The sequence below is a fragment of the Sylvia atricapilla genome, chromosome 2 (genome assembly GCF_009819655.1).
Source record: "Sylvia atricapilla isolate bSylAtr1 chromosome 2, bSylAtr1.pri, whole genome shotgun sequence".
In the NCBI taxonomy this organism is placed as follows: Eukaryota; Metazoa; Chordata; class Aves; order Passeriformes; family Sylviidae; genus Sylvia; species Sylvia atricapilla.
In genome coordinates this window covers 46718705-46737864 of record NC_089141.1, presented here as the reverse complement: position 1 = coordinate 46737864, position 19160 = coordinate 46718705, and the positions used below count along the sequence as shown (strand labels likewise).

General features: G+C 47.5%; 1 protein-coding gene across 1 annotated transcript; it reads left to right on the top strand.

The window, feature by feature from the left end:
• The first annotated feature begins 845 nt into the window (after nucleotides 1-845).
• HMGB1 (high mobility group box 1) lies at nucleotides 846-9473 on the top strand. The gene is made up of 5 exons (XM_066313139.1): nucleotides 846-1005; nucleotides 3748-3910; nucleotides 4190-4335; nucleotides 5309-5483; nucleotides 7494-9473. The coding sequence occupies exons 2-5, from the start codon at nucleotides 3761-3763 to the stop codon at nucleotides 7668-7670; spliced, it is 648 nt and encodes a 215-aa protein (XP_066169236.1). The 5' UTR covers nucleotides 846-1005; nucleotides 3748-3760; the 3' UTR covers nucleotides 7671-9473.
• The last annotated feature ends 9687 nt before the right edge of the window (nucleotides 9474-19160 follow it).

Genomic DNA, 19160 nt, shown 5'->3' with positions numbered 1-19160 from the left:
TCCTGTTCGCTAGTCCTGTACAGCAGCCTCGTGTGGTGCAAATGACAATAAAAAAGCAGAGAGAGGAGCAACAGCGAAGGCCAGGTGAGGTGTGGCTCAGCGCGCCCCAGCACCGGGATGCTCGGGACGGCGCCGGCCCCTCTCTGCACCACTGCTGAGAACTTAGGGGGCGCTGCCTGACCCCTGCGGACTGCTCCTTGTCACGCAGGAGGTTATGGAGAAAGCCAGTATCTTCCGACTGTTGTTCATACAGGTGCTGAAGCCACTTCTGGAAAAGGAAAGGAAAAAAAAAAAAAAAAACCAAAACCCAAAACCCACGAAATGACAAAACAACAAACGTCCCCCACCCTCGGGGAGGGGGCAGAGCCGCGCATGCCGCCGCGGCAGCGGAGGGGAGCCCCGTGCGCCGGCTGGAACGGGGCAGGAGCAGCAGAGACACGCGGGCTCGGCTCGGCTCCCCGCTGAGCTCCCGCTTCCGCGCCCGGGCGGCGCGGCCGCAGGGGCGGGGGGCGGCGGCGGCGTGCTCCTCACCGCGGGGCGGCCGCCGCGGTGCCCCCGTGGCGGCGTGGGCGGCGGCGGGGGCGGCGGGGCCCGCGGCCCTGGCAGGCGGCGGCGCAGCGCCGGGCGGCCACCGCCGCTCTCCGGGCCCCGCCGCCGCCCGGCTCCCTGCGCTCACTTTTATATTTGCGCGCCCTTTCCCTGCTCCGTGACGTGTCCCGCGGCGCGCCCAACCCGCGGCGCGCTCTGGTCAGGACAATGGGAGCGCCTGGGCCAATCGGCGCGGCGCTCGGCTTGGCGGCGGCCAATGGGCGCGGGGCTGTGCAGAGAGTAATGTTACCAGCGCCGCGAGTGTGAGGAGGCTGCGTATCGATCCCGCGCTCAGCCATTGCGGTGCACCGGGCTGCACAGCGACCCAGCCAGCGCTGGGGCCGGGCGGGCGGCCGCGGGAGCGTCTCTGGGGCTCGGGGCCGAGCGAGGGCTGCGTGCCGACTCTGTCTGACGCGGGTGAGTGCGCGCCGGGGGCCGCTGGGCCGGCCGGGCGCGCTCGCCCGCTCGCCCGCCCGCTCGCAGCCGGGCGGTGAGCCGGTGGTGGCCGTCGTGCCTCCGCCGCTGCATGACCGCGGAGCGCGGGGCAGCGCCGGCTCGGACGCCCGTACACAAAGGCGAGCCGGGCTGTGCCCGGGAGACCCTTTCCCGGGCGGCGAGCCCCCCGGCCGGGGCGGGGCGGGGGCGGCGGGCGACTTCGGGAGAGCGGGGCGGCGGGAGGCAAAGGAGGCGAGGTGGGGAGAGAGAGGCGGGCGGAGGGAGGCGGGCGAGCGGCCGGGGGTCGCCCGCCGCGGGGGGCGAGGGCCGCGCCGTGCCCCGCCGTAAGCCGCTTACACGGTGCCTCGCCGTAGCCGTCGCCGCGGCGGCGGGGCGGGCGGCGGGGCGGCGGGGGCTCCGGGCGGGCCGCGGCGCGCCGCCGGGGCGGTGGGGAGCGCGGGGAAGCGGGGCGCGGGCCGGGGCGCTGCTGGCCCCGCGGCCGCCCGGCTGTAACATGGCTGACGGCAGCCGCGAGCGAGAAAACAAGGCGAGCGGCGCGGAGCAGCAGAGGAGGCGCTCGGGCGGGCGGGGGCGCAGTTCGGGGGAACTTTTTTCTCCAGCAGCCGCCGCTCGACCGGGCGCGGGGCCGGCGGTCCCGGGGCCGCACAGCTCGGCGGGGCGAGGGAGCGAGCGGAGGGTCCCCGCCGGGGCTTCTACCGCGCCGGCGGGGCTTGGGCGGGCGCCGAAAGCGCGCTAGTCTCCCCCATCTTCTTCCCCCCCGCTCCCACCCACCTCCCCCCGTCTCCCGCCCGCCCTCCCCCGGCTGCAATGGCTGAGCGTGTGCGCCAGGGTAGCGGCGCGCTCACACAAAGGGAAGGGAAGGGAGGAAGGAGCCATGTTCTCTGCGCGGCGGCGGGCGACGCCACAGCGGCCATTCCGCGCCGCCCGGGCTGCGCCGCCACCGCCGCCCCCGCGGGCGGGGGTCGCCGCCCGGCCCCGCCGCGGCCCTTCTCGGCGGGGGTCCCGCCGCCCGGGCTCGCCGCCCCGCCCGGCCGCGGGGGGTGTGGTGGCGGCTGGGGGGTGGGGAGCGGCCGGCTCTGCTCCTCGGCGCACAAAATGGAAGGAGGCTCGGCGGCGGGTGACCTCCTCCGCCAGGAGCCTGCGCCATGGCGGCCGCTCCCGCCGACACCGCCGCTGCGGCGGCGCGGCCGGCAGGGAGGGAGGGAGCGCAGGCCGGGGCCGCCTCGCCTCATGGCGGCCGGAGCGGGCAGGGCTGGGCATGGGGACGGCCCCCCCCGCCGCGGGGGGACGGGGGCGGCGGCGGGAGAACGCTTTGTCCCGCCGGGGCCGGGGGTCGCCGCCCGCGGGCAGCCGCGCCCCGGTGGGTGTCCGGCTCCTGGGCATGTGCTCGCCGTGCGAGCCCTCGCCCGAACGCGGAATAAAACTTACACATGTTCTCCCCAATAACAGGACTAGTTTTTTGTTTGGTTGTTTTTTTCCTTTTCTTTTCTTTCTTTTTTCTTCCCTCCAACCCCCAGCAGGTCTCTTGAGGGACTTCTGAAGTTTTCCTCTGCCCCCCTCGTAGGGGAAGCGTCCAAAATGGCGGGAAGGAGGCGGCTTTTAAACGCCGGGGTCGCGGTGCCGGGCCGTGTCCCCAGAGCCGCCTGCCCCACGGCCGGCCGAGCCCCGCGCCCGCCCGCGCCCCAGCGGCTCCATGGCAGGCAGCAGCGCCTTCTGCCTCCTCAGCCCTCTTGTTTACTTCATAGAAACTTCAAACCGGACGTGTTTAGTCACAGAGCAGAAATCTGTTTCTGTCTATCCGCCAAACCGATAGGAAATACAGCTTCTGTGGCAATACAGGCAGGCACCGCCTGCCCTTTTTTTTTCTTTCCCTTTCACGCTTTTTTTTCCCCCCTTCTTTTAATTTGTGCTGAAGAGCAGAGCTTGTCAGGGTGCGAGTGACTTTTTCCAGGGAGCTATGAAGAAATACTCCGAATGTCTGACTTGGGTGTGAAAGTTCCAGGAACGTATTTTTCAGTCCCTGAAAGTGTCAGATAGTGCTCTTGCTGAGCACAGCTCTGCTGGCTGTACGTAAACGTTGTGTTTCTCTCTGTGCAGGTTACAGCCATTTGAACAAGTGAGCTGTTTCATTCCTGTACTTCAAAGTATACCTGCAAAGAGTAGGCTTTTGCAGTACACATGAAGATGGGTCATGACACATGGCATAGAAAATAATAAAAAAGTCTATTTTGTAAATAAGCACCTAGGTCCTACAGGGAAGAGGCAGAAACATGGGCTGTAAAAAGAAAGCAGTAATCCAGAATGCCACTGAGACTGGAAACTTGGGTACTCTTTTCCTCTTTTCAATAGAGTTTATTCTTCCCAAGCTTATGATTAATACACCAGTAATAATCATGGTGTGCAGTCTCCACTGCAGTACTTGCCTTCTGATTGCTTGGAAGGATAGTTCTTGTTTGCAGGAGACCATAACTGCATGTTTTAAAGGCTGTTTGAGATTTCAGGTTGCTGGCATCCAGGTCACCTCAAACAGGGTTGACAGAAATCTTCAGTAAATTTTCTAGAAAATAATCTTTTTCCCATTGTGTGGTATCAGAATACTGCTCCAGCAGGTCTTGTTTGGCACGATCCTTGGTCGTGACTTGCTTTCTGCCTTAGTTCGTTAAAAGTAGATGTTCTTACGGTGTCTCATTTGCTTCATTACAGAAAATCAGCAAAAATGGGCAAAGGTGATCCTAAGAAGCCGAGAGGTAAAATGTCTTCATACGCCTTCTTTGTGCAAACCTGTCGGGAGGAGCACAAGAAGAAACATCCAGATGCATCAGTGAACTTCTCAGAGTTCTCAAAAAAATGCTCAGAACGATGGAAGGTAGGAATAGCTGCTTAAAAAAATCCCACAAAACCGTAAAAAACTGTTTCTTGTGACATATGAGTCAAGATTGGTAGATTATTTCTTTAGAAGCTTGGGTTTGGGGCGAGTATGAAGTGCAGTTATAAGATAAGTGGTAACTATCCATTGTCCTTGTCTTATATTTAGCTCCCCCAGCTGAAGTTTTGGAATGGACTTTGGTATATTTTTGAATCTTAAAATAGTTTTGATCCTTATGTGTCCTTTCTGAGGTATCCTCTTATTCTAATTGCCTTCCAGACTATGTCTTCTAAGGAGAAAGGGAAGTTTGAAGATATGGCAAAGGCTGATAAGCTTCGTTATGAAAAAGAAATGAAAAACTATGTACCACCTAAGGGGGAAACAAAAAAGAAGTTCAAGGATCCAAATGCACCGAAGAGGCCTCCGTAAGTAGATTCCTGGCTTTAGGTTGTCTTGTTTGGGACCATCACACTGGTGTGTATCTAGGAAGTGGTAATTTTATCCAGCAGCTTCAGAAATACAAGACTACATGGTCTTCCTCACCAGTAGTGTGAAGATAGATTGAAATTTTAGTTACGAATGCTAAGCTTTTATTTTCAGGTAGGTCGTCCCAATATCAAAGTTGGAGTAATGGCAGCCTTTAAAATGCAAAAATAGATGAAAAAAATGGACTATGTGTGATTCTGACTGATTTTTCTAATGTCTGTTAAGAGGATAATTCTAGTGTAATATGGCAGTAAAGTACTGCAGGCCTTGCTCTCATCACCTGTTGGTTTGAGCAGAATTTTTGATTGGCAGTCCGTTTAAAATTGGAGGCTTTTATACAGAACAGGGTGTGAGTGGCCGGATCTTCCTCAAAACCAGCTTGGAAAATTCAAACTTTAGCCACACTGTAATGACAACTGGCTTCAAATTCACCTCCTGCTAGACACCAGTACTGTATTATGTGTGTGTTTTAAACTGAGCTAATGCTGAAAGGGGCAGGGAAGTTCTTTCACAAGCGAATGTTCTTGCTTGGGCTGGTGCTGTGGTCTGGAAATGCTGTTTTCCTAACAAATATTGCAGCCTCCTACCTCTTAACAGTTCTGATGTAACATTGCTGCCCTAGTATCATTCATTTACTCTAATTTCTAAAGCTTTTCTCTGTGTCTGGTATATAAAATCTGCCTATCTGGGGATCCTGCCAAATATGGGACCAGATGTGCAGCATTATTTGAGAGAAAAGAGTGCATTGAGTTTGCTAAGTGGCTTGTTCAGTTCTAATATTGTAACCAACATCTGTCTAAATTTAGGTGCTTTTTCCAAAATGCTCTTAAGGAGCAGCAGCAAAGGTGCCAAAAGTTGCTGCTGTAGAGAAGTCTAAAATTTAAATAATCTTCTCTTATTTTTACTTTGTAGTTCGGCTTTTTTCTTGTTTTGCTCCGAGTTTCGTCCAAAAATCAAAGGAGAACATCCCGGTCTGTCCATTGGAGATGTTGCAAAGAAGCTGGGAGAGATGTGGAACAACACGGCTGCAGATGAGAAACAGCCTTACGAAAAGAAGGCTGCTAAGCTGAAGGAGAAGTATGAAAAGGTAACACTGACCTTTAGGGAGATGCTTTGAGGAGGTCAGACCTCAGTTTAGACAATTTTTTCCTTATTGTGTACCCTGATACCTGATGTTGCAAATTACAGTATGCTAATGGCATCTTCATCAGATTTGTTGAAAAAGGTTGTATACAGGAGCAAATGGTTCATTGGCATAACACTTGAGCTATTTGCATTTGTCTCTAATTTTGAGCTGTCACTGGTGCTTTAATAAATACCGTGGGCTCTGCATTGTTCATAATCCAGAGGTCACAGCAGAATTTGAATTGAGTTGATAGCAGCAATCAATGCTGGTAAGGAATGAATTGGTTCTCCCTAATTTTGGACATACTGGTGAGCATCCTTGAATGTTTGGATTAGTGATAACATACAGATAATTTTTAAAATGTATTCCTGGGAAAATGACAAAACACAAAGGAGATGCTAGTGTTAGGCATGTGTTTTTCTTGGACCTACTTAGTATCCATGTCCTTTCTAGTAATGAATTTGGTTAATTATGCATAAGAAGGAGCTTGTAATACAGTTTTTTAAATTATTAAGGCTAAACCCTGCGATCATAATTAGAGTTGTAGAATTTTGTTGTGTGCACAGGGTTGTGCTACACGTGGTTTTATTACTGGAGGCAGATTCCCATCCCAGCATGTGGAAGCCAGGGGAAGGGGAGGGATGCACCTTGCTATCCCCTGATGATGCTTCACAAGGGGTCAGCAACCACCTATAGCTGGCATATACAGACAGCACCTGTGTCCATTGTGAGCTGTCACCTTCCTTTGGGTATTTCTTCTGCTGGCAAACAAATCCAGGTTCAAAATTTTTGGACTGTAGTGTGCAAAGTGGAACCTTGGAGCCCTGTTGATGTGCCAGAGAGAAGTTGCAGGTCTCTGAGCTTTCACGCATGGTGCTTTCTGTACAGTGTCATGGTAATAGCTTGTACACACGGCCAATGCAACTCGGATGTTTTGTAAATCATAGAATTATTAATCTTTATTTGCAGATATTTAAATTTTAAGTAGTAATGTTTGCATGTCTTACACTTAAATGTGTAAATTTTAAGGTGCAGTAATCTTCACTATTTCACTGCTTGGCCTTTGACTTAGTGGATATCATATCTTCTCAAAGTTTCTGCTAAGCTTTAAAGGGAGTCCAAGAGAACAGTAAGATTAGTTGGTGTAGTGTTTGTTAGGTGGGGAATATTGGAAGATTTGGACCATCGGTGTAAATGTGTTGGTGTTTCTCTGTAACTGGTGTGTGTAATCTTTATAGATCAATTCTGCCTGATTGTTTTATTGTTTTGGCACAAAGTTGGGAAGTTTTAACTGCTTTTATGACTCTGCCTTCCAGGTACAGTTTTGACTTCCCTGTAACAGGAACTGAATTTTGTGCATTTCAAATGACTAGGATAAATTTATTGCATGCAGAAGGTGGCACTGTCTACCCTTTAATCGAGTTCTTATACCTTTTATTTTGTAAACTTCTGTTAGGCAGAGTTCAGTCGAACTGCTCTTTGCTGAGGCATAACATTGCAGCTGTTAGACTGGGTCATTCTGATGTGTTCTGGGTGGCTAACCCCGGTTTTGTGCCTCAAACGGGGGTTTTCCTGTGAGTTTCTGTAGGTGTTGTAAAAGGTAGGGCTGGAAAGGGACCTTAAGAGGTCTCCCTACTTCATTTCCTTACGGGATAGTGGGCTCAGCCGTGCCTTTACCATCAGAGGCAGCAGCTTTTCCAGCCTGTTCCCAGAAGCCCAACAATGGGGATTCCTCAGCAGCCATAAGCAGTGTGTAGTAGCATGCCAGTGTAATTCCTGTGTTAGAGGGTTCCTGTTTCCTGGGCTCCAGTTCACCTCAGAGCAGAAGCCACAGCTCCTGGTCCTACCCCAGTGGATGTGCAGAAGGGGCAGGTACCTGGGTGACTGCTGCCACAAGTGCTCTGTGGAGGTTGCTCAGACCTCTTGGCTGGTTAAATCTTTGAGAGATTGTTCCTGCTTTTCTTCTTCAAGGATATTGCTGCATATCGGGCCAAAGGGAAGGTTGATGGAGGCAAGAAAGTAGTTGCCAAGGCTGAGAAGAGCAAGAAGAAGAAGGAAGAGGAGGAGGATGAGGATGAAGATGAAGAGGATGAAGATGATGAAGAGGAGGAAGAAGAGGAGGATGAAGATGATGATGATGATGAATAAGTCTCTTTTAGAGCAATTTCTTTCTTGTCTATAAAGCATTTAACCCCCCTGTACACAACTCACTCCTTTTAAAGAAAAAAAAATTGAAATGTAAGGCTGTGTAAGATTTGTTTTTAAACTGTACAGTGTCTCTTTTTTTGTATAGTTAACACACTACCGAATGTGTCTTTAGATAGCCCTGTCCTTAGTGGTATTTCAATGGCCACTAACCTTGCCTGGTACAGTGTGGGGGTTGTAAATTGGCATGGGAGTTATAAAGCAGGTTCTTGTTGGTGCACAGCACAAATTTAGTTAAATTTGGGGATGTAGTTCATTTCTCATCTTCAGTTGTCTCTGATGCATCATAAAAATAATTGTTGTTCTGTTAACTGAATACCACTCTGTAATTGCAAAAAGGAAGAAAAAAAGTTGCAGCTGTTTTGTTGACATTCTGAATGCTTCTAAGTAAATACAATTTTTTTTATTAGTATTGTTGTCCTTTTAATAGGTGCCCTTGAGAATCATACTTTTTTTTTCTTTTTTTTTTCTTTTTTTTTTTTTTTCTTTTTTTTTTTTCTTTTGAGGGGAACTCATCTTTTGCTTTATTGAATGCCCGTATGGGATCACGGGAATATTACAGTTTTCATCTTTCATATAACCAGCTGATAAACAAAGCTTTGATCTGCATACCCTGCATTATCATGATAGGGTAAGAAAAGAAATATATAGGCATATGATGAAAATATTCTTCCATAACTGGAAACAACAAAAATTCAATCTCAGCAAACTGATACTTGTTCAGATTTTTGTGAAATGTAATATTCTATTGCGTTGCATGGGTTTACCAGTCTTGGAGAGTTGAGAAGTACAGAGTTCAATTTTACAGAAACTAAATACTTTGGGGGGTGGGGAGGGAGGGAATGTTAAATTTTGTCCTAGAAGGACCCATAGGAAGAGTGTATGTCCATCCGGTGTAGAGAAATTTACAGGTGTGACTCTGTTACCATGTAATGGAAGTTATATTTGTAAATCTCTGAACACCTGGGAGTGATGAGCGTACCTAAAATGTGTAAAGTTAAAAGCATGAAATGACCATATTATTTTTTGGTGACAGGTCTGGTGATGGCCATGGGCTTTATACCATGAGACTCCTGGTAGCAAAGGGCCCACAAGAAATGATTTTTCTTTCTAAGATTTCTATAAATGGTACCATTATTATTTGTTAAATCTATGTAAATTCATATTTGTATTCTTGAAATTCTAGTTTTAGCCCTTTAAACAAAGTTGTATATTGTCTCAAATTGAAAATGAGATAAGATGTATTTTTCCTGTTAGGTTTTATACCGCACTCTTGATGTTTGCCCATTTTTAAGTTAAATATAGTTGTATGGAAAAGTACATTTTATTAAATTTTGCATTAAAAAGTTAAATGTTTATGGTTATACCAACAATGTCTAATTTGGTCAAATACAGTTCTCTTCCAAAACCAAAGCTAAGGGGTTTTTTGCATATTTAGTAAAACTTCAAGTGCTGGCAGCTGTAACTATTTTCACATATACCTGCTTACCAGTTTGGGGGACAATTCGGCGATTTTGTGGTTACAAAATTATGGTTCTCTTAAGTGCCAGTGTTTAAAAGCAAACAAACAAAAAAAAAAGCATTCTTGTAATTTTACACGCTTTTGTGATGGAGTATTGTTTTGTTATACAATTTTGACTTTCAGATTCTTATTTCAATTTGCATTTATGTATAACTTCAGGAGAAATATTGAACATCTGAAATCCTGGATGATACTAATAAACTAATAATTGCAGAGGTTTTAAATACTTAGTTAAATGGCTCACTTAATACCCTAAGGATTTGGGGGTTTTTGTGTGTGTTGGTGTTCTCAGATATGTACATCCCTGCTTTCTGTTTCAAGCAGAAGAATGATGCTATTTGCAAAGTCTCAATATAGAAAGGGTAGGACAGACAGACGTATTTGTCTCCTTAAACTGGATATTGCACATTCAAATGCTCGTAACTGGTGACAAATAAATTTTCTGTGCTGAAGGGTTTTTTTTGTTTTCCCCAGGTCCTCAGAGGAAAGTAGACACATTACTTGTTCTTGGAACAAGCATACTTAATGAGATCCCCATAATCTTGTGCCTTTGTTCTCGGTGCTTGATGTTGACAGAAGTAACCTAGAGGATTCAGCTGAACTTAAACGATGAGTAGCGAGCGCTTCCCTGGCAGCCAGGCATGGCCTTGGCCTTGCCTTTGACTTTAGCACCTTGGTAACAAACAGTGTGCTCAAGCCTGAGGAGGGTAGGTAATGTAATTATCAGTGCTGCTTACTGAGGAAAACAAACCCCTGTATCGCGCTGCAGAGGCTGGTGTTGGCTGGGAGATGCTCCAAAGCTTCCCCAGCTCTCCAGAGTGGCCGTTTTCTCAGGAGCATTTGGTGCATTCCTGTAATTCGGCTGAGCTGGTGTGTGGATATCAGGACCGAAGCCTTTGCTTATGTCTGCCATAAAACCCTTTGGAACAGTGGAAGTATCCTTTGGTGAAGAGGAATGCCATAGGTAGATTAATTCCCCTGTTTAAAGAAGAGCTGCTGAGGATTGTTGCTGGAATGGACCTTGCTGTTTGAAGCTGTGCTCCCCTGCAAGCTCCAGTGGTTAATTAATCCTCTTGGTCAAAACTGAGTCTCTCCACTGATAGGTCAGACTTGGCCACTCCAAGATTACTTGATCTGAGGTCAGTTGCTGCTGACACTTCAGCTCGAATCTGCCTCCCCTTGATCTTTAAAAAGTGGGTGCTTGCTGTAGGAGAGGAATCGTGATTGGTGAAAATGCGACTGTTGTAGGTAGTGGCTCCCTACAGGGGAAGTGACAGCCCTGATACTGCTATCAAAAAGCATCTCTGAGGGCTTTAACCTTCACATAAATGCTTGTAGAGGGAAAGAAAAGGCTTTTGCTATTCCAAACAACAACAAAAATTTGGTCTGGAAAGAACTTGAATGTTAATACGTGGGAGTTATGATACCTTGAATGCTAAATGAAGCCAGACTGATTTTTATGGTTGTTAATCTCGAGTTGGTCCTGAAAGGAGCTGCAGTTGAAGCCACCTAGATATGCTAGATATGCTCTGTAATTTTAAGCTGGTTTAACTAAATGCATGGACAATGTTCATCCCTTCTGATGAGCTTTCAGTGGTGGGTGACACCAGCTCTAGCAAACAGCTGAGCTTATTAAACAAAATGTTTTGTCCAGGCCAAGGGGCCCCTGGAAACCTGAACTAAGGGATGTGAAGTGGCTGATTTCTGCAGCTTAATTAGGGTGCTGCTGCAACTGAGCCTCTTTACAGCTGCCTTTATCAGTGTAACCAGCCCATCCTGAAGGAGAAAAGGCTGAGTAACAGCTGGGTCTAGGTTTACTAGGAAGTGGGAAGATGGATTTGAGTGACTCCTCCAGAAGAGGAGCCGGGTGGACTGCAGCCACAGCATTAGGTTCTCTGAATGCGGGACAAGCCGAGCTTGGGAAAAACCTCTCCTAATTCTTGCTAGCCTAAGGGTTAGACCTGCTCGTTAGAATAAACATTCCCATTCTGCCTTCCCAGCTATGCCTGACAGGAGATTAAAGGAATAAAGGCAATGTGCTGTGTTGGGTTATAAATGAGTTATTCAATACAGTCTGTAACGGAGACATGGCAAAATACAAAGATAGCGTTTAATACAAGAGATGATTAATTTTCACCATTTCCAGGCTGCGCCAGTGGCAGCTGATCAGCTACAGGCTTTTAGGACTCAAATGTACCAATCATGTTATTAATAACAGTAAAATGCCAAATATTTTCAAGCATTCCTCCATTATGTTTTTTAGCTTACGAGTCTGTACTTGACTGCAGATCGCATCTTTTTGGGGCACTTTAGCAGAAAATAACTGTGACGTTTTCCTTTGGCAGGCTGCAGCAGACATTATTTTAGCACCTGAAATACATTCAAGGACGTTTTACAAACGTGCTAAGTCCAACGGAGTGCCTAAATGTGGGTGTGTATCGATAAACTTTTCCCCCAGACTTAGCTACTGGATTGCACTCTACATCTTAAAACGCTTTGATGTGGTCTTAATTTAGCCTAGTTTATCCACTTGAAATTAACACCAGCCTTTATTCCAAAACAATGTACTTGCAGACAAGCTGTCAGACTCTATTCCAATTTCTGAGTAAGAAAAAACAGGAAAAGTAAATCTCTGAGTTTTTTATCATTTTGCTGAAGTTGTCTTGTGTTTTTATTTTGTGTATGTTGTGGCATGCCCTGGCTTTTCTTTTGACAGTACTTCAAGCTGAAAAACAAAGATGGATTTTTTTTTCCCCAGTGAATTTATTATGAAGAATGAAGGTCAGATTCCTCTTACAGCTGCTTTGTGCTGCTGAAAAATACAGTGTGGCTTCTGCTTCGAGAACACCTAATTTTGAAATCCATCTTGCTGAAGCAATTGTTATTAGAGGTGACCCACAAGAGAGACGAGGCTTCCCTTTTGCCACTCTGTGATGGAATAAAAGACTTGAGCCATAAATTAGCTTAGTCTACCTGTTTGCCACATCAGAAGCTCAAGCCTTCCCTGCAGCAGGAGTGCTCGAGATCAAGCTAAGCAGCAAGAGGCAGAGCAGCATGGAGCAAGGAGGACAGACAGGCAAATGTGGGGTTTTTTTAAACTACACCTTTTAAAATTTTGCTTCTATTGTTAAAATGTGTTTGACTTAAATGACGGTCATTTGGTACAGAGGAAGTTTATCCACGTGCTTCCAGCAGCCTTTCACCTATTAAGGCAGCAAAACCTCAATTCATGTATTTCTGACCTCCCAAAAGTTCCTAAGTAAAAACAGGAAGGACCAAGCACTACAGCTTGAATGCCTGGAAAGGACCCATCTCCCTGCACATCTTACAGCAGCAAGAGGTCACCACGTAAATGGTTTTTCCAAGAAGCCATTCAAAAAATCAGGCTTACGGAGGGGAAACCGAGGACGTGTGCTGCTGTGTTTGGCAGGGGCATTTGTTACCAAGGATAAAAGCGGTTTTGAAGAAATGTCTGGGAAGACATCGCTGACCCCTTCTGCTCCTTCCCAAAATGAAATGTAAGAAAACAATGAAAATAATGCCTTTTAGGGAAAAAGTCTCCCTTGCCAAAATGCTGGGATTGACCACACTCTTCCTCATCCTAGCCCAGGGGAAAAATGTGCATCCCCTAAACACTGGCCAGCAGCACTACAGATGGTGTGGGAGCATTGATGGAAACTGGGAGGGGTCAGTCCCAGCAGCTCCCTCCTTGCTGCCAGTTCACTCCTGGTGTTGGGGAGACACTGAGTGCAAAAACTGCTGGGAAGAACATCAGATCCTGCCAGGGCTGAGTGCCTCACGCCTGGATTTGAATCAGAGATGCAGAGGGAGCACAGGGCCGTGGGCTGCAAGTAGAGATAGCAGGAACCAGCTCTCTAATACTGAGCCACGCAGTTTAAAAAAAGGGTGATCTTTAAAACAACTCTCAAATTTGTGCGGTGGTGATTCCTAGAAGAGAGAACTTTCTTGCAAGACGTGCGCTGGTAAATGATTGAATAACAGTGACTCATGTTTTATTATCAGACTTGACTGTAGCGGGGCTTACGCTCGCTTCAGATTTGTTGACACACATTTCTCCTGACGCCTGCCAATAAGGAAGATGCTGTGGAGCAGCACTGTAATGTTAAACTGGTACTGGAAAATGCAGATGAGGGCGATCACAGCCTGAGCCTCTCGGCATTGGAGCAGCTTTTGGGAACAGAGGAGCTGGTTTTGCAATACCAGCCACCGATGGAAAGTGCTGGTGGGTTTCTGCTCCGGGGCGCAACCACGTGGGTTGTCGGGGCGTTTCGCGGGACTAATCTTTTGGAACCTACCGGAGGCTGATGTCTGGTCCCAGGGTCACACCCCGGAATGTGTAAGTAGCTCTCAGTGGGAGGCTGCCAGTGAACGAGATCCCCTCCTTGCACCAGCCCTGCTGTATCTGAGTCTCCTTCCAACACTGTTTCCTTTGAGGTGGAAGAAGGAAGCGATCTATTTTTGGGGAGCATTCGCACCAGATGTTCGGTGACGGCAGCGCTGTCTCTGTCACTGCATGCTCTGCTGCCGCCCAGGAGCGCCCGGGCTCTGCCGCTGCTGACCCTGCCCCTTTCCTCTTGCCCTGCCTGACCTCCGCTGCTGGCAGCCCTGCTCCAGCAGGGAGTGAGTTCACCTCCCCCAGCTGCTGGGGGCTGGATCTGCGTCCCCCAAGGTAGCACAGGAGGGTTGTCCTGCTGCTCCGCCACCCCCAGGCAATCAGTGCTCAGGGACACCCCTAACACCGGCACTCGTCTTCCCCAGACCCGCAGCACAGAGGGATAAACCATAATGTTGCTGCTGTCACAGGGTGCAACATTCTCGGGACCTGCTGCTGCCTGAGGTCGTTGTCCCTGGTCTGCTGGCCTCCACACTCGTCTTTGAGTCCCCTGTTCCTTCTGACGTGGGTTTTTCTTTTCATCTGAATCATTCAGTATGACTTTGGAGCACAATGGAGCTGTGATTTTTTTCGAAGCTGCCAGCCTGCAGGAAACAGAAGGTCTCTGAATAAAAGGGAGGCTCTTGTTACAACTTCCCTCTTATTTACTGTTCCCAGTAGCAGAGAAGTAAAAAGACAATGAATGAAATGGAGGATTAATCACGTGTAGCACTGAAATATAAACAAGGAGACAGCGCGTCCCAGAGCGCGGCTCTGAGCAGTGGCTCGTGCCTGCAGCGTGCAGAAATCTCTCATCACTGAGACCTCCTGGATTTCATGAAAAAGGCCAAAGGGCAGAGGAGGCTCCACAGGTGGTTTTTCAAAGGTAAACTTGCAAACTGAGTAATTTCCGTGGACTTTTCGCTGTTCAGTGCTCTTAAAACTTAAGTTCAAGTTGATATCCCCTGTGCTTAATCACTGGTCCATGACTTTTGCAGAGAAAACTCCCTATTCTCCTATTTTTCTGCAATAATTTTAAAACAATAGAAGTTCAGGACAACTCCTTTGTCCCACAGAAGACTTTTAAAAACGCTTCAGAGAGAACCTACTGTGCTGCACAGTGTGTAGCTCTGCTCCAAAAAGGGGGGTGTGGTCATTAGCCTTGCTCCTTTTTTCACTTGCTCTTGGGTTGGTATCCCAGCACCAAAGGATTACGAATCATGTTCCTTATTTATTTTTTTAATCAGAGAATTACCTGTATTTGATATCCAGCTATAGATTTTTTGAGCATTCACACCAGCCTTTGCAAAGGTGTTGAGCTCCTGAAGTTAATTGGTAATAAATGAACCTTGGGAGGTTGTTTGTGTGAGGCAGATTACGTGCATGCAGCTTTGTGAAGGTTTTTAGTGAAGCAAAACGAAGGAAAGGAAAGTGGAAACAGGAAAACATAACACAATTCAAATTGCCTGAAATGCCTGTAATAAATAGTTGTTTTGTGTATCTGAATATCTTTCTCTGTCAGGTAAGTACTGTTGAGTTTTTGGCATTGGGATGATGCATTTAATGTCAAGGTTGAAGTGAAGTGGTATGCATAACTGTAAAACTGATAGGGAATCTGCTCCCCATCTTTATTTTAAAGCTCCAACAAACTTCTTAACTGTTCATTTTACAGTTCTCTTTAGAAAATATACATGAAAAACCTCCGGACGGGAAAGTTTATTTGGGCCACCTGCAATAATAATATTGAAGTGACCCAAGTCTGAAAATAACACTGTACACAAGTGAGTAAAAAAAAAAAAAAAAAAAAAAAAAAAAAAAAAAAAAAAAAAAGAGCATGGGATATATTTAAGCTAAAAACCAAAACCAACCCATGTGTGTTAACACAAGACTTGGAGGACTGTGTGAATACAAATCTAGGTGACCAAAGAGCTGGTGCTGCTTAACTAATCCTTGCTGTAACTTTCTGCCCAGATTTAGCCTGGTCCTGGGAGCCTGGGGCAGGCACTGGGCAGGCAGGAGCCCTGCCAAAGACTCCTCCTGGCCTTGTCTCCCTGCCTTCCCAGGGGCTTTCCAGCTAGCACTTTGTTTCACTTTCTCTTTCTGCTGTGCAGGGCTGTGCTGGAAGGGCTGCAACATCCTCTGTCAATTATTTACACTATTTGCATGGAAATAATAACAAAATAGATATTCTTTTTAATTTTAAGATTAATTTTTTAAAAATGCTGCTGAAGCTATGCTGGTGCTGCATTAAAATAGTTGGTGATACTCTTTTAAATGCCCTTTCTAAATACTTTTTATAAGAGAGGGATTGCATTAATCTCTCAGCTGCAGCTTCCCTGTTTACACACAGCAAAAGGCACCCACTGCTAGCCTGAACTTGCCTTGTCAGGAGAAGGGTGACCCCTGTGGGTCCCACCACCCTGGTCCCATGGCACCTGCAGCCCCCAGGTGACTTCATTTGCCAGCAGTTCCTTGGAGGGGAAGAGGGGGTGGGGAAGAACTGACTGGGGTCTTTGGTCATGGTATGAGTACTTCCCAGACAGGTGCTTCTTTGCTTGCCTTTGGTTGAACCTATTTTAGGGTAATTAATAATAAAGACCTCCTGAGAAACCCAAATGTAGACAGTCTTTGGAAATCCAGAAAAAAAAATTCTAGGAAGAGTTGGTGGTTTTTGTCCTTCTACCCACTACAGCAGAGGTTAGCTCTCAAGTCAGGATGGGGGTTTGCCACTGTGCCCTGCTCGGTCCCTGATCTGGTTGCAACCTCCAGGTTTGGCAGCTCTACCACTTCTCTGGGAAGCCTGTCCCAATGCTTGACAAAATGCCAATAAATGTTTTGCTGCATTTTTTTTTTCTTCCCCATAACTTTCAAGTTTCAGCACACTACTAGCAGAAACTTGAGGAATCTTCATGATAAGAAGATTCCCAAAATTTATAGGGCTTTGCTCGCTTTTGTTCTTGGTTTTTGGCTAGTCCAGCAAGTCACCTGGAATTTTATAAAATTGTAATTTAGAACAGATTGAAAGAAATAGATTATATATTGTTATGAGGTCTGAGGATCTGTCCCTGCCAGGGTTCTAGCAGGCTTTAGTCTCCCTGCCAAGGCTTCTGGGTGCAGGACCCGTGGCCCAGAGCCCTGTGCCTCACTCCTTCTGTGTCCCCCGTGGTGCTGCAAGTAATAGGAGCTGCACGAGGTGGTGACAAGTCCCCAGCATTCCGGGTATTTGATCCAAGGAAATCACCAGTGAGCCAGGAAATGTCAAGATTACGTCACATGCATAATCTTTTAAAGCCCTGAAAAGGAGCTTGTTAAAATCAGTGTCTCTGCAGTGTGATCCCAGTTCCTTCTGGTTTTGCTTTGCTCTTCCACTTCACGGGAACATGCTCCCAGATATCATTTTACTTTTCCCTCCTTTTGAATTACAGCACTTTTGTTTGCCACGGCCTTGCCACTCACTGGGGCTGGAGGAGCATGTCCCCACTTTGCTGGGCTCTCAGAAGATGCTGAGATGCCCAGGACCTGTGGGGAGACAGCTGCAGCCCAACTTGTCTGCACTGGGAAAGAAGAGAGAGAACACGGGAATGGAGCTGTTGTCCCTTTCCCCTTGTATTTGCTCGTGTTCCAAGTGGGCGCCCTGGGCAGCCCAACAGTGCTGCAGGGGGGTGCCAAAACTTCACAGAGCAAAATTGCACCTCGTTATTCCATTGATTCTACAAAACTATTAAGGACCATCCAGCAGAGTATGTGAGTCACACATGTTTAATTTCTTTTACAGTTTCTGTTTTGATTTGTGCTGGATGTGCTTTTATAAAACAAAGATTTATTGGAACCTGGAATTTTATGACTTTAGGGTTTGCTTGAGTCCAGATTGTGAGTTTCTTCTTTTGGAAGAGGAGGAGAAGGTTTAAAAGAGCCCATCTGCCTGTGGGACTTACGAAACCCTAGGCCAAAGATGACACCTTTTCCCTTGACTTCTACTATAATGTCAAACAAAAATTTACCATCAAATATTATGCCTTCCATATGCAATGCCCTGCTGTAGTTATAGATCACAGCAATCACGTTGGGCTTCTCTTTTTCAAGTTTTTATCTGTGTTTTTTTTTTTATCTTTATAAGAAAGCCAGGACTTGGTGTAGAGTCCAAGGAGGAGCAGCAGCAAGGCAGGAAGAACCCAAACCATGCATAATTAATGACAGTGTGCCTTCACTCCTGCTCTTGATTTTTCTTGTAAAAGCACAGTGATGCCCTTGCTGCCTGCAAGGCTGAGGAAAGCAGTGTGTTTTTAAAACACAGTGCCAGTGTCAGACGGCTCCAAGTGCTCTGGTAGGAAACAACCAGCATCCAAGGAAGCAGAGCCTGAGCCCAGCTCTCCGGTTACCACGACATAAGTAAACAAACAAGTTTATCACAAGTAATGAGGGCGTTGTGCCAGTTTCAGTAAAAATAATGAAATAAATAAAAAAGAAATCAACTCCAAACCAACAAATCATTACAGCATGAGGAAAGTCCTGAATGAAATTGATTGTTCATGCCAACACCAGAAATATATCTTGTCATAAACTTGGGCCTCCACATCTGCTTCAGCACCAGTGGATTCTTTATAAACAGCCTCTTTAATTTTATCTAACAGCCTGTTAGCAGACATGCAGTCCAAAAATACATCTCCTTTTCTTCCTCGCACTATCCTGAGCTTGGCAGGGCACCAAACATGAGGTTCAGCTCGTAGTTCAAAAAAGCCCTTCTTTAAGCGTTGACTGAGCTTGATTTAATAAAAACCCTGTCCAGCTTCCTCCGGGCAGCCCTAATGGGATGCAGAGCCCAGCGCTTCTCAGGGGCTGCTCCAGACCTGCTGTGTGCTGGCCAGTGAGATTTTTTTGTGGTGAAACAATATTGCTCTGTGGTGGAGTTGGGGAACCGGCTGGTGTTCTCCAGAAAGTATGCCCTGAGGGGTGCACAGCTTCACTTTCAGCTATGGCACCCTCTGGAAATGGAAGTGAGCAGGCAGCACCATAGAAACAAAGCAGAGACACAGCACAGGCTGTCCTGGTGCCCCTGGTAGCCCTGAGGATGCTCCAGTGCTGCTGGTACCCAGCCCCACTCCCACCCGCCCTGCCTTCCCCAGGGGAAAGAGAGAAAAGAATCAAAGCCCCTGAAGTGACTTCCAACCCCCAAGTTCTCCTGGAGGGACTCTATCCATCGCGTCCCCAGTGTGGCACTGCCAAGCACTTGTAGGTGCTCCTGAAGGAAAGCCAGCATTCACTGAAATAGACAGGGTGTTGCACTGGGGCTGGTTGCCAGAGGGTAGCCCCGACACCAGAGACAGGACACTTTACACTTCCTGACACTGGTGTTCCCAAGCACAACACTGATTTTCTGGCTGCTGATTGCCTGGGAAAGCTGGAAGGGATGTTGGCTGACATTTAATGCCAGGACAAGAGTGGCTGACATCACCTTAGAAGATGAAACACATTCCTGCTGTGAGGACTGCACCGAATTACAGCCCCAGATTTCCCAAGA

Excerpts from the sequence above, each read along its gene's own strand:
- HMGB1 (XM_066313139.1), top strand. The coding sequence starts at position 3,761 with ATGGGCAAAGGTGATCCTAAGAAGCCGAGAGGTAAAATGTCTTCATAC. Across the intron at positions 3,911-4,189 it reads AATGCTCAGAACGATGGAAG|ACTATGTCTTCTAAGGAGAA; the intron begins GTAGGAATAGCT and ends ATTGCCTTCCAG. Across the intron at positions 4,336-5,308 it reads AATGCACCGAAGAGGCCTCC|TTCGGCTTTTTTCTTGTTTT; the intron begins GTAAGTAGATTC and ends TTTACTTTGTAG.